This window comes from Elaeis guineensis, chromosome 10 (genome assembly GCF_000442705.2).
Source record: "Elaeis guineensis isolate ETL-2024a chromosome 10, EG11, whole genome shotgun sequence".
NCBI lineage: Eukaryota > Viridiplantae > Streptophyta > Magnoliopsida > Arecales > Arecaceae > Elaeis > Elaeis guineensis.
In genome coordinates, this window is record NC_026002.2 from 81,549,521 (window position 1) to 81,565,394 (window position 15,874).

The 15,874-nt window shown below is 38.2% G+C and overlaps 1 protein-coding gene across 2 annotated transcripts; it reads right to left on the bottom strand.

Moving 5' to 3' along the window:
* Window positions 1-10,364: 10,364 nt before the first annotated feature.
* Window positions 10,365-15,874, bottom strand: LOC140851906 (actin-related protein 8-like). Of its 2 annotated transcripts, none has more exons than XM_073244025.1 (5): window positions 15,608-15,874; window positions 15,379-15,446; window positions 14,311-14,372; window positions 11,154-11,251; window positions 10,365-10,467 (listed from the first exon to the last, which is right to left on the bottom strand). In XM_073244025.1, the coding sequence occupies exons 2-5, from the start codon at window positions 15,420-15,422 to the stop codon at window positions 10,441-10,443; spliced, it is 231 nt and encodes a 76-aa protein (XP_073100126.1). In that variant the 5' UTR covers window positions 15,423-15,446; window positions 15,608-15,874; the 3' UTR covers window positions 10,365-10,440. The 2 variants fall into 2 exon arrangements, with proteins under 2 accessions (XP_073100126.1, XP_073100127.1); XM_073244026.1 differs by having other exon boundaries at window positions 10,405-10,454.

Consider the following 15,874-nt stretch of genomic DNA (forward strand, 5'->3'; position numbering starts at 1 on the left):
CTAAACCATTTAATCTTTCTTGTAACATTGTTGATTGTAAATATGATTTTAATAATTTTAATTTTGAAAAACTTCTTTCAGCAGAGGCAATAGTGACAGGTATGGTCAATAATATTCTATATGCAATTGATGTATTTGGATAACAATTCATTTCATTAATATAATTAAGTATATCCATAGCAGTATTGTTTTTTTTGGCATAATTGCTTTTAGAACTTTTAATTCTGAAAATAAATCAATCCCATCAAGATCATAATGATTACCATTTATTAAAATATTTTGAAGATTAAGACAAAATTTTTTCAAACTTTCTTCATCCAATGAAATTAATGTTTTGAAATCAAACAAAAATCCAAAATTATTTTCATATAATTGAAATTATTCAAACCTATGTTTCAATGAAAAGATAGCTTGATCTACTAAATATAAAAAATAATTAACTCTAAATGATTCTTCTGGTGATTGTTCAATATCTACATTAATATTTTCATCAAATTATTTTTTTCTTTTTACTTGACATTTTATACGAAATATAGGATCAATTCCCATCTATTTGCAATTTTCTTAGCTGAAATCATGGCAGAAGTAAAGCCAGTCTCTCTATATCTTTCAAAAAATGAAACTAATCCTTTTAATTAATCAATGGCAACATCTATACGCATATCCTTAGATTGTAAATTTTTGCCAACTAAATTAATAGTAAATAGTATATCATACCAAATAATCATTCCTAATAAAAATTCAAAATTTTCAAGCTCATGTGTTGCTAAAGATTCAGTTTCACTCTTTGTTTTTGAATCCTCACAAATTTCAGCTAATTGATATAAAGCTTCTCTTATTTATGGAGTTTGAAATCTTATTGCTTTGACGCTCTCAATGCGACTTTTCCAACGTGTTTGTGACAATGGCTTTAATGTTAAATTAGGTACATTATCAAGTAAAATTTTCTATCTCTTTGTAGAACCACCAAATACATTATATATACGTTGTATTACACCAAAAAAAGTTTTAGCTTTACTACAAGATGAAGCCATATCACAAAGTGTTAAGTTAAGACTATGACAAGCACATTGTATATAAAATGCTCTAGAATTTATTTTTAATAATCTTTTTTGTACTCCCTGATTTTTTTCTTTCATATTAGATCCATTGTCGTATCCTTGTCCTCTTATATCATCAATGTTTAAATTAAGAGTTTCTATAATAGATTGTACTTCATTAAAAAGGCCTAAACCTGATGTATTATCTACTTTTAAAAATTCTAAAAAGTATTCTTCTATTGTTATTGGTCTTTTTGAAATATTCACACATCGTATGATCAAAGACATTTGTTCTTGATGACTTGCATCTGGAGTACAATCAAGTATAATAGAATAATATTTTACTTCTTTAATTCTTTTAATTATTAAATTTTTTATATTAGATGCTAATGCAATTACTAACTCATCTTGAATTTTATGACTAAGATAATGATATTGAATTTCATTATTTTGAATACGTCTAAGATGTTCTTGCATAATTGGATCAAAAACAGCAATCATTTCAATTAATCGTAAAAAATTATCATTACTATTTTGATAAATTTTTTCATTCGTTCCAGGAAAAGCTAGAAAACTTTGAGCAAGAAATTTAACAGCAGCTACTATTCTTAATAGTACTTTTTTTCAATATTCTTTCTCTTTATTAATTTGCTCTTGAATATGTTTATCGATTGTTTGATTTTTTTTAAAATCTATTTTGTAAATCAATCCAAGTGGTCATATTATGAATGTGATCATTACTAGTTTCATGAGCTTTAAGTCTTTCACTAAGGTGTTTCCAATCTCTAAAGCCATCACTTGCTAATTGACTTCTACTACTATTATCATTTGATTTAAATAGTTTACAACAAAAACAAAACAATTTGTCTAACTCTTTTGAATATACTAACCATTTTCGATCATGTTGCTCTCCATTTGGTAAAGTTCGATCATAATGTGTTAAATAAAAATGTCTATTATATTGATCAAGAGGGAACTTTATATTAATATCTCTTTTAGGACTATTTTTAATGAATAAATCTTTAGAATTTATATCAAGACTATCCCATATCCTAAGATCATAAATGTCAAAAGTATTTGATTCACTTGATTTTTCATTTATTAAATTTTTATCACCACTAATGAGATCATCTGTGCTATTAGTATTATCATTATTAATAATATTATTATCATTATCTAATTCATAAGTAACATTTGTATTTTTATTGACAAATTCACTAGCAATATTATTTGAATTCTCAACTATATCATTTTTTTTACTTATAATAAATTTATCAAGACCTTCTTTTAATGATTGAGTCAATTGTTCTTGTTTTCTTTTTTTCTTAAGTTTTTCATGACCTGAAGGATATTTTCTAGGTATCATTTTGATAAATAAAATAATAAATATTAGTTAAAATTAGTAATCAATAAATTTAAAGTTTAGAACAATAGAACCTGATTTAAAGCTTTTTGATAGAACAATAGAACTTGCTTGAAGGCTTTGTTGATGGAACAAAATTTGAGCAAAAGCTACTGTAATTGTAATAAAAATTTAAACCTGAAAAATAAAATATGACAATTAATCAATTATTTTAAGAATAAGATATAGTAAAAACAATAAGAAAATGAAGTGAAACCACAAGCTATCTAAAAAAAATAAGATGGATATAAAGACCATAATTATATTTATTTAAAAAAGCAAGTCCTAGGTGTACAAAATTAAATATATTCTATCATATGCAAGAATACTGACCTATTGATTGAGACTCACATAGACGGGTCAAATTTCATATACCTAAACCAATTGGATTATAATTAACAAATCTATGTAATTATATTGTGTGAACCATTTTTTTTTTATTGTGTGGACTGTGGACCATCTTTTTTTTTCCTCCTTCTTCCATAGTAAAACAGAGGACTCATCCTCTCTTTTTTTTAACAGAACAGTGTGGATCATCTTTTTTCTTTTTTTTTTATTGTGTGAACTGTGGATCATTTTTTCTTTTATCTTTTTTTTTCCTTTTTCTTCCATGGTAAAATAGGGGATCCTTTCTTTCTTTTTTTTTTTTAATGGAATAGAGGACTCATCCCTCGTTCCTGAGGTAAGGTCGTAAGGGAGATCCTCCTCTCCGGCCAACACGGCCCACAACTAAAGGAGCGGTCTCCGACGATCGGATGACGACAACCACAGACTCCAGTGATTTTTTTTTTAATCTTAAATTTGTTACATATGTACAGAGAATGGTCAGAGAAAAAGTTCATCTGGAAGACTCAATGAGCTGAGAACAAGAGAAGCTGAGAGTACAACATATTCAAGGATCTAAAAAGGGAAATAAAAAAATTTATATATAAAGCATCAAAAAATCCATTTCAGCCAACAGTGGTCGAATAGTGTTCTTTTTTTCTTCTTTTTCCACAGTAAAACAAGGACTCTTTTTCTCTGTTTTTTTTTTTAACGAAACAGAGAACTCATCCCTGTTCCTGAGGCAAGGCCACAACCCACAAGGGAGATCCTCCTCCCCGGCCAACACCGCCCACAACTAAAGGGGTAGTCTTCGACGGCCGAACGACGACAACCACAAGCTCCGGCGATCGGCGGCAGCCTAACGGTGCCGGAAAGATAAAAAAAATGAAAAAACAGGGGAACTTGTTGAACTAGGATTTCAAGAATTTTTCTGACAATAAATCGGTAAAAAATTAAATTTAAAATTCATAGCAGATTGAAAGAGGAGGATTGAAGAGATTTACTTGACTTTTTGACGGATTTTGATCTGATTTTTGATGTTCAAAATAAGGAAGAATCATCGATGGACAGCAGAATAGGATGAAAAGATCGGAGACGGAGGAGGAGGCAGGGGAGAGGAGCTACAGGTTGTCGGATCCGGAGAACATTGAGGGCTAAAAGGTTGTTACTGGGAGCCATTGGGGTGTCGGAATACGAGAGAGGGAGAAGACGTTTGATTTATCCAGAAAAGCCGTTGGGGTGCTGGGACTCGAGAGAGGGAGAAGGCATTTGGTTTACCCAGACAAAAAAAAAAATAGGAGCCTGAGGCGGTCGCCCGCTTTGATCCGTCCCAGGGCCGGCAGTGCCTGCGTGTTGTTTGTATTCAAACCAAATGGTTTAGCGGTGACGCTGTATCCTTCATTCATTCCTCCAAAGACCATTCCCGGTCCGCCCAAGTCAGTAGTAGTATTAAATTTTATGTCAACTCTCGTGTAATTTAATGTTTCAATTATTTATGTGACATAATGCATTTCCAGTGTACTTTGAGTTTTTATGAAGCAATTTTGTTTATTAAGGAGGCATATGAGATGTAAATTGGCATTATGAAACGCCTTAGAAATCCAGAGTGGACGTTCGTGGTATCTGTCGCTTCCTTTTTTTGAAACCCAAAGTCATTAGTATTTCTTTTCTCTGAGCAATTTACTCTTGCACACATATGTGTGAAGCTCTAAAAGTTGAAACCGCATGTTGTCAGAAATTCTCCAGGGCCTTGGCCGAGTAGAGAGAAGAGCATGTGCAGGAGTGTAGTTGTGAAAAAAGTCGAAACTTCAGCTAAAAGCGATTTTCCAAGGCCTTAGCCGGGTGGAGGAAGACAGCATATCGAGCTTTAAGATTTCCAAGAATCCTGAAGCCATATCACCTCACTGCCTTTATCTCTAACCCATCCTCGATACATAGAGTTCACAGGCACCAATATTGTAAAAGTTACACATAATGGAAAGGAACATGCTTTAAGAAAACCTCTTTGAAAATTACCTCATATAGCACGAAGTCTGTTCCTGCCATTGCCCGCAGCATTATATTATGCTTGCAACCTGTTCTGTTGTTAAAGTCTGCAATCAATATTTTCACGGTTAAAGCATCAATCTCACTGCCGGTGAACAATTAATATCAGGCATTAGTTGCTAATAAATGGTGGGCGAGCAGAGATTGGCATTCGAACCGTTTAAAAATATTGAAAGAGACCGATGAGAAACAAAGTTTTGCACTTGGCCATTCTTGTACAGGGAGGGTTTCTGCAGACCATATTTTGCAAAGCAAAAAAAGAAAAGAAAAGAAAGAATCTCACCACATAAAAAGCTCATAAAAGAAAAATATTGGATACTGTTGGTGCAAAAATCTGCCTGCGTCGGAGAAGCTGGAGTCGAGGGAGTCGCGGTCGCCGTCGGGACCTGCAAAAGAAGTCTCAACCGGAGGTGGGGTTGCTCCGGCAAGACCCTCTGATGCTCAAGTCAGTTCTCTGCCTCAACAAGAATGGAGTGCTCGAACGGAAATTTTAACAGAGTTTCTAAGTAAAAATGAGAGCTTAGAGAATAACGTATCTCGGATCCCCCTTTTAAAAATATTGAAAGAGACCGATGAGAAACAAAGTTTTGCACTTGGCCATTCTTGTACAGGGAGGGTTTCTGCAGACCATATTTTGCAAAGCAAAAAAAGAAAAGAAAAGAAAGAATCTCACCACATAAAAAGCTCATAAAAGAAAAGTATTGGATACCATCCTTTTTAAAATAAGTACGAGCATGATCCAGATAATTAATGCAAAGAAATTCATAATTCCAATTTTTTGTTAAAGAAGATTAATATCAAAACTCATAGTTATACGCAGCAACAATGGAGTCAATTATCAAGCAAATGAGACTGGAACCAGAGAAAGCACGCTAGTTCCAAGGTAACGGGCTGTCTTGGGGTTTGGAAGAATTTTTGTATTAGACCGAACAGCAAGGCATTAGAAAGATAAATAAGCGCACGAGTCAAATTGGTCTTAAACGTACAAGGGTCTCTGCACAAAGCGACAGCCCATGGGACTGTACGGTCAGTCAAAAAAGCAAAACTTACAACATTACACTTCAAAAGAAATGTCATATGAATCTGTTTTATTATTTAGTTCTTACGCAACATTTTACGTCGATATATCTGGAGCGCTGTTACTAATACAGCACGATTAATGATTATTCTTACGTCTTATACATACATTATATACAACACTTTGCAACAGCATGCATTTTCACAATAAAATGCCACAAGATGAGGTGAAATAATGACATTTATTGAGAATTAGCTACATTTCAAGATTGGAGAGTGTACTCGCTCTGAGAACATTATGGAATCTCCATTTATGATGTAGTAGCTTGACTCGGTAGCCTTACCAAAGTATCACTTTCTGTCTGCAAACAAAGGAGGCCACTGACCTCCCAAGTCTGGGCTTGAAACAAGCCACATGTTTGTCACCATGCACCAATGAGAGATGTCACATTGCGCCGGAACTTCTGGCGAAACTGTTAATTTTTCGTTGTGCACCATGCCTCAGAGAAAGTGCTCACCTAAACAAGCAATGGCAACACAATCAACTCAAGCAGAAATCATCAAGGCATGCAAAACAACTACTTATAGATGGCCACTGGAAAAGTTCCAAACATGGACGTATCTACTGCCATATAGTTATGAAGACCTTCTTTCCATCCCGATTTTGACTGCCATTTTTTTATCAATCCATTTATGAGCTCATGTAAAATTAATGAAAAGCTAGCACTATAAACCAAGCCGCCTAATCCAAGAGAAACAGAAAAGATATAGAGGGTATATTTGGTACAATGTCCTAAAGACTTTGTCTTCTTTTTATTTACTCCCTACAGTTTCCTCCTTCCCCTGTCCTTAGCTTTTTATATTTACTCTGCCTGTTTACTCCTCCATGAGTCTGGTCAATGCTAACTGCTCCATGCCAACTTTGAGTTTCCTGCTCCACCTGTTGCAGCCAGACTTATAGTCGAGGCTTCAAATAGCAACCCTAGTAACATTATAAGGGCTGTTATAATGGTTTCAGGGTCCATCTGTTATATTGTATAACAGGTTACTTACTTTTATAATAATCCATTACAATACAAATAACGATCATTATTTGATATCTATACTATTCTCTTAACAAAATAATTTTTCTCTTTAAGATTCAAATTTCTTCGAAATTATTCCTCTGTAAAAATGTACTACAACACAAAATGCGAACGAAAGAAAGGCCTTTTAATTCCCTTACCAAGGGTAAAAGGCCTAAAGCAAATGAATAGGACATCCCAATTCCACAGTCTACATGGAGACTAAAGAGTAAGGAGTTTTTGGTATTAATTTCATCACTGGACTTAAAATTTCTAAATTTCCATTATTATTTGTAATGTTCTGTTATAATACAATCATAAGTTTAAAGCAGTTATCATTCTGCTATTATAACCATTATGAAAATTAACAATTGATTTGGTGGGGTTCTATTATAATGGAATAACACCGTTATTGAAACCTTGCACCTTGTAGATTTTCAACTTTGGGCCTTATGCATATTGCTGGGGATGGTTGATTTTCAATAGATCTAATCCTTCCCAAGAATGGGATTTATGCCTTTATGGATTATTTATAAGTATATTTAATTATATTTGCAAAGATAAGTTATATTTGATTAATATCTTCAAATAAACTTCTGGCCATACATGAACATTACAAAGCAAGTATCTAAAATTGATTGCTTTGTGAAAGTTTTGATGGTGTCCAATATATGGATCCTTAGAAAACTGATGTAAGCTAGGACCCCCTCAAATTCTTTTTTTTTTTTTTTTCAAAACAATATAATGATTGTTCTAAATGTTGTTCAGAGTCATTATAACTGACAATTTGGATAATGGCAAAATGATTTCCTTGTTTCACAATAGAACCGTTCGAAGTTTTTGGTACTTCATCTTGCTACTAATAAAAAGACATGACACAACGAGGAATAATGTATTCAGTAAAAAACAATTCAAACAATAGCTGCTATCAATAGATATCATTTTCATTTATGATATAATCAAGGGCTTGTGATTTTATGTTATATAGCATCAGAACAAGCTCGTCATAAATTGTTACTATATATATTATTTTAAAATTTACATGCATTAAAAAATCTAGAATGGCTTGTTTCCAGCTGTTTTTCATGCTCTCCACATGTGAACCACGTGGAAAAGTTGCTAGTTCTAATTATAAAGCAATAGATATTAGGGGGATCCATAATATACCAACCATATGGAATGGAAGAGAATAGCAAGAATAAGAAATTCATAAAATAAAAAGCAGACAATGTTCTCCTTTTGGTGATTTGAGCACTGGTAGGCCAGTTGAAGACAGCTCAACCTGATACCACCTCAGCCTGTGGACAAGCTGTTGGGGTGGGCAAGCACCCACAGACCTTTGACCAACCAACAAATTGCTCCCATCCAGACCACCTAAAGTATGCCCCATGATACTCCTAAACTGCGCCTTGAGCGCACCAAAAAGGACATGCATCATACAACCTGGACAGCGAAGGTGTTCACATGTTCCCAACAACCACCTCATGTTATGCCAAACACACAACCACCACTCTAGGAGGTTGGCATCGGACAAACTCACATAGGGTTATTGATTAAATTTATATCTTGAGTGGTAGATGCCTATTACCTCTCTCATTTTGACAATATCCGCAACCAAATGGAGATCCAAATTAGATGGTTTAGAGATCCAAGAATATGGATTAATAGTCCAAAACTAACAATGTTGTTAACATCACTTATGAAGCCATCTCCTTTCTTTTTTTCCTTTCTTCTTTTTAAATTTTGGGGGAAAATGAAATGATCCCTGTGCTGCTTCTTGATCACATTGGCATACTAAGCATCTAACCAAGAAACATTCTGATGAACCCAAAGACTGTAAAATCATAGAAACGGATATTGAGATAAGATGATGAATTCAGCAAACAGAAATGTATGGCGTTACTTCAAGAAATACATGGAGCTCAGTAGATTGAGAGAAGCTTTAAGGATTGACATCATGGCACTCCTACTACTTGATGGCAATGCATAGACCTAGGTTGGCTATTTGAAAATGGATACTTCTCTTGGGGCACACTGATTACGATACAAGCTCTGGAAATGTCAGAAGTTTCACCGAGGAGACCTATTAAGAGGATGATGACTGATACAGGAAGGAAGAAACTGCAAGCTGGAAACAGAAGCCACCAGGCTTGGTCTACAGTGAGAAGAAAGTGGGTGAAGATACATGTGCAATGCTGAAAAAGGAAACCACCATGGCCTCCTAAGCTGCCCATGATGCAAGAAATTTGTTGCATTGCTGCATAACTTTTCAGGTGATCCATACAATAAGGCTGCAATTCATCAGCAATTAGCTTGCTGTTTCTGGGTATCAAAATCAAGCCATGCAGGTCAGGTGCAGTTTCTTGCGGTTAATATCTCTATACATACATACATATCCATTTAGCCAGGTGGGCCTCACAGCTCACCCATTCATGAGGGGGGGGGGGGGGGGGGGGGGGGGGGGGGGGGGGGGGTGGTGGCGCAAAATGATATTGTAATATAGCTACATTTCAATACCCTTCTAGATATGTTCAACCTTTCTTGGATTAATCACAGTCAACAAGAGTTATTTCTAAAAAGAGTCATATGCTTGGTTTTTCTAATCTTTGTGCTCCGCATGACAGCATACAATTCCATATCTGGACATGAATATAAGCATGTACATATTCCTTGTATTTGACGGTAGATGACACGCTATGTTACCCCTTGTATTTGACCAATTCCTGATTGCATGCCATCCACCGTGCATCTACCCCGTGAGAGGAGGTTCCTGCTTTGAGTTTAGAGTAAGTTTATTTTTAAATGTTAATATTTTGAGAACATATTTGTATAGATTTTGTGCTTCTTTTTTCTTAATTTCTTTGAGGCCTCGTTTAATTAAGTGAGTCAGATTGATGTTATTTTTTTGGATGATATTCATGTTTAGGAGAACGTGTGACAAAATCTCAGAGATTTTTTTTTTTAAAAGACTATCTTTCATAATTTATTTAGTCTAATTTTAAATCAAACTCACTTATCACATTCTTTCTAAATCATGGTCCATCTAGACTAAGCCCAAGTGCAATTCTGCAGCCCAAATAATGAAATTATTAAATAATTTAATAAGTCTAAATCAAAATTAAAAGCCCAGCATAAAGAAGCCCAAAATCGAATTACCGAACCGAACCAAACCGAAATTATTTCGGTTTGGTTTTAAGCTATTTCGGTTCGGTTTTTAGTTCTACAAAATGCAAGTTCGGAAGTTCGATTTTTCAAAACTTCAGTTTGGTTTAAACTGAAAAAACTGAATGCACACCCCTACATGGCCACAATACAGTGTTTTATACTGGAATGGCAAGAAGTTCTCAACAAAGCTCTGCAATGAATTCCTCCTAAGTACCAATCATGCACCCAGCATTCACATATATTTCAATGTCACTGCTCTCCATTGATTTAAGATCATGCACAGGAAAACAAGGCGGCTAAGAAAACAAAGAAAACCTCACCACAACCATCCAAGAACCTGATTGTCCAGAAACATGTTAGCCATCTCAGATATATCTACAGTTTAAGGGGCAAGTCCTACAAATAAAGACTGAAATTTGGATAATAAACATCTCGTGGTAGATTTAGTAAGGGTTATGACTCAAGAAAAGGAATGACATGACTGAAAGCCACATGGAGAGCCACCAAAGGAAAATTAACTAGTCACTTTTGATTCCATGCAAGAAATGAGACGCCAAACAAGTTTGGTTACATATAGAAAAAGAGGAGTGATGATAACAATTCGTCAAATAAGAGGTTAAAGGTTTTATACATGTGCTATGATGACTAAGAATCTCTTGCAACACACATCCAAAGAATTGAAGCCAAGTTAAGGATGTAAGAATGAACATCAAAGAACAAAAGATCCGTTGCAACTTTGCTATGTTCAGCTGATGAATAAATGTCTCTCCATTACAAACAAAATAAATTCTGGACAACATTGACATCAATCAAAATACATTATGATTATTTTGTCTGATGGATACAGCTCCACAATAACTTATGAATGAATTCATCAAAAGAATGAGATAGGGACACAGAAATTATACGAGGCATAATCCCATGGATTGGCTAATATACTACAGGAGGTCCAGAGTTAAATATAATAACTGAAATGTTTGCTGTGTTACAAGTTACAAGGACAAAATATTGATGCCAAATGGTCCCTACATTAAGCTTTTTAAAATACATGTACAATCATCTACCGACATAAAATCAAACAACTAAAATACATACTTGATCAATGGCACAAACAGCTGGAGCATTCATATCAAACAGGACTGAATAAATAGTCTCCATCAACTGTCTTCTAGAAGCCCTAGCAGATTCAGTATCTGGACAAGTGGAGAAAAGAGATGCAAATTTATCAGTTCCAGCAATTTCATTCACTCTTCTAACAGTAGTAAACGATCGCAACAAATGCTCTCCTTGGATAGCAGATGACGGAGGGTCCTTGATAACGGGACCAATCAATTAGTTAACTGGCTTCTAAGAAGTATCATCAGATTTTGAATGAGTTTCAGAAAAATGTTTCTATAATTTCTCAAAGAATTGCAGAGCTGCAGTTACATGCTGATGAAATTTATAACAATTAGACCTATCAAAGGAACTTTATAAAACAACATCAGATTTCCCTTCGGTTTAACATCATATGAATCATTAAAACTGATCTTCCCATTATTAGTTTGATAACAGGTTTTTCTCCCTCAGGTTTCTAGTTGTCAGCTTTTCAGAAAACCAACTTTCTGAGTCAGGGTTTGGTGAAACACAAACCGAAAAACGACACAGAGCCAGCAACAAGAAAGTGTGTCAAGTTATTCTTTATGAACTCACTCTTCCTCTAGTTTCAAAGTAACCACTGGAATTTTGATTTTTCACAAATTCAAAACACTGCATGCTCATTGTTAGTGCAAAAATCCGCTTGCGCCGGAGAAGCTGGAGTCGGGGAAGTCGCGGTCGCCGCCGGGACCTGCAAAGGAAGTCTAAACCGGAGGTGGGGTTGCTCCGGCAAGACCCTCCGACGCTCAAGTCAGTTCTCTGCCTCAACAAGAATGGAGCGCTCGAACGGAGAATTTAGCAGAGTTTTGAGATAAAGAATGAGCTTAGAGAATAACGTATCTGGATCCTCCTTTTTATAGGCGGAGGAGGTAACGGATTGATGGCGACGTTTGTAACCGCCTGGTAGTGGGCTGCCCAGGGTCAGGCGGAATTTGCTGCGAAGAGTAGACCGGAGGTGGGGTTGCTCCGGCAAGACCCTCCGACGCTCAAGTCAGTTCTCTGCCTCAACAAGAATGGAGCACTCGAACGGAGAATTTAGCAGAGTTTTGAGATAAAGAATGAGCTTAGAGAATAACGTATCTGGGTCCTCCTTTTTATAGGCGGAGGAGGTAACGGATTGATGGCGACGTTTGTAACCGCCTGGTAGTGGGCTGCCCAAGGTCAGGCGGAATTTGCTGCGAAGAGTAGTGGAGTAGACCCGTGGCCATCACTAGGGCGTGCCACGTGGAATCTGCCGCGGAAAGTGGGGCGGCGTTTGCTGTCGCGTCTTGCCAGCGGATGGGAGAATCGTGCGGTATCCGTTGTAGGAGGTGGAGCAGGATCGTGGCCGTTACTGCGGCCTGTCAAGGGGTGATGGAGCTGCGCGGAATCCGCTGCAGGAAGTGGAGCAGGATCGTGGCCGTGATTGTGGCCTGGAAGTGCAGATCTGTCGGCTGAAGTTCGGCTGTAGTCGGAGTCTGACCCCACGTAGGGGTCCGGGCGGAGTCCTCCTTGCGGTTGGGGTAGTGGGTGGAGCCCGGCTCCCGTGGGAGTCCGGGTGGAATCCCCTGCAATCAAAATCAGATGCAAAGTCCGGCTCTCGTAGGAGTCCGGACAAGGCTTACCGGCAGCTGACGTTGAGGACGGAGCCCGGCTCCCATAGGAGTCCGGGCGGAGTCCATTTGCGGTTGAAGTTGTTGGCGGAGTCCGGCTCCCGTAGGAGTCCGGACGAAGTTTGCTTGTAGCTGTTGGAGTTGAGGACGAAGCCCGGCTCCCGTAGGAGTCCGGGCGGAGTCTTCCTGCAACTAAAGTTAAAGGCGAAGTCCGGCTCCCGTAGAAGTCCGGACGGGGCTTACCAGTAGTCGTTGTTGAGGACGGAGCCCGGCTCCTGTAGGAGTCCGGGTGGAGTCTACTTGCGGTTGAAGTTGTCGGAGGAGTCCGGCTCCCGTAGGAGTCCGGACGAGTCTGTCTGCAGCCGTTGGAGTCGAGGACGAAGCCCGGCTCCCGTAGGAGTCCGGGTGGAGTCTCCCTGCAATCAAAATTAAAGGCGAAGTCCGGCTCCCGTAGGAGTCCGGATGGGGCTTACCAGCAGTTGACGTTGAGGACGGAGCCCGGCTCCCATAGGAGTCCGGGCGGAGCCCGGCTCCCAAAGGAATCCGGACGGAGTCCACTTGCTGTTGAAGTCGTCGGCGGAGTCCGGCTCCCGTAGGAGTCCGGACGCAGTCTGTCTTGCAGCCGTCGGAGTCGAGGACGAAGCCCGGCTCCCGTAGGAGTCCGGGCGGAGTCTTCCTGCAATTAAAGTTAAAGGCCAAGTTCGGCTCCCGTAGGAGTCCGGACGGGGCTTACCAGCAGTTGACGTTGAGGACGGAGCACGGCTCCCATAGGAGTCCGGGCGGAGCAGTTGATGTTGAGGATGGAGCCCGGCTCCCGTAGGAGTCCGGGCGGAGCAGTTGACGTTGAGGACGGAGCCCGGCTCCCGTAGGAGTCCGGGCGGAGTCCACTTGCTGTTGAAGTCGTCGGCGGAGTCCGACTCCCGTAGGAGTCCGGACGCAGTCTGTCTTGCAGCCGTCGGAGTCGAGGACGAAGCCCGACTCCCGTAGGAGTCCGGGCGGAGTCTCCCTGCAATCAAAGTTAAAGGCCAAGTCCGGCTCCCGTAGGAGTCCGGACGGGGCTTACCAGCAGTTGATGTTGAGGACGGAGCCCGGCTCCCGTAGGAGTCCGGGCGGAGTCAACTTGAGGTCGGAGTTGTCGGCGGAGTTCGGCTCCCGTAGGAGTCCGGACGAAGTCTGTCTGCAGCCGTTGGAGTCGAGGACGAAGCCCGGCTCCCGTAGGAGTCCGGGCGGAGTCTTCCTTTGAGGTCGGCATCGTGGGCGGAATCGTTGATTCTGTTGAGGACTTCGGCTGTGGGTATTTTATACCCAACACTCATCATGAACACAAAACAAAATCTTTCATATTATCATTTCTCCAGAAGTCGTGATTTTATTGTAATCAGTAAAGCATATCTTCAATCTGTATCAACGGTGGCTTTGCATGAAAACAGCAAATGTCTTTATATAACAAGGTTCTTTGACTATAGGAAATATGTAGAAAAATGTCATTTGATATTTTTATCATGGTCAACTAATGTACTAACCATCAGAATGGCAGATTGGGATGGAAACAATAATTGGCTGAGATGACGGCTTCACCTGCATCCTGCAATAACACCTTGCTAAAGTTCATGAAAATCAATTTAACAATTATATATGTGAATTTAAAATTGTCTTCAACAACAATTGCATAAGCTTGAGAATGTGTTCTCCTCTAATATTCTGTCCAGACTACGAGACATAAATAGTTAACCATGTTTTACAGCAAGGAAATAAATAAATAAATAAATAAATACACACACACACACACTTCAAAATTTACACAATGTACAAGTGTCTGATACAGTCCACATGGAAGTCCATGTCAAAAATGTATAGGCCTCGTTGACATTAGAGCGCATCAAAGATACCATTCATACATATGTCCATGCGCACGCGCATGTGCGCATGCATGCATTATATTTCCATTCAAAATATGTGCCCATAGCTTGTATGCAGTAGATCAAGCCTATCAAATGTGATTTCTGGCCCCAATGTACCATAGTTATTAACCGCGTGCATTTAGCTCACCTTATCTCCCACTTTGGTTTGGCACTATTGGCTACACATCACTCTACTATGATAGGCATAGCAGAACCCACACGGATAATAACCTGGATTTCAGGATCAGACAAAGCATATGAGGCTTGATTGCCACTTTATTTATTGAGAAAATGGCAAACCTCTTCACACGTCTTGATTTAATCATCATAGGCAAACTCGGAGTTCGGGAGACATCTAAGTCCAAAGATGCTTGTTCTGCAACTTGTATGGTATTCATGCATTGTTTAAATCTTCATGTATTGATCATAAGCTTTCTTAACAGAAAAGCAACCAAGATCTTCTATATATGACTCGAATGGTCTTGTGCTAAAATCAATATTTCAGCCCCATCATGAACATACTAGGATGAACTCAAAACTAGAAAACCACAAAGCTCAAAATCAGCAATCAGCGAGTGGTCATAGGCCTTAAATAGTAACATATACATTAAATGGTGCTGCCTCTAACATGGCGACAGACTTGTAGTACATGACGGATACAGATTTTACCCAACAAGAAGAAGAAGAAACCTGTTATAGATTGTCAAGAAAAAATGACGAAGCCTTGCATACATTGGTGACTCAATGTTACCAAATTCCTGCATACAGGGAAGATTAACCACAGGTGAAAATCTGTCTGCTTGTGATCTTGGATGTTAGATAATATAGGAAGAATATAAATATAAGAACTTTAAATGCACTGTGGAATTTTTAATAGAAACTTATGAGTCAAATGTTAAAGAATATGACCAATGCTTACTAAAAAGGTAGCACAACGTCCAGAAGGAGAATCATACTTGCTCCAGCCAAACTTGCAATATCCTGATCCACCTTGACAGAGTACATGAAATGAATTATTTAGAAGAATGTTCAACCAACCTAATTACTCTTCTTCTTGCAAAATTACCAATGATATATCTAACTTAAATCTCCTATTTTATAAATGCTGACAAATACACCTCCAGAAGTAACTGAAGTAAGCTGTTCAAGTGAAAAAAAAGTCTGATAAGTGTATAGTTCAATGGGA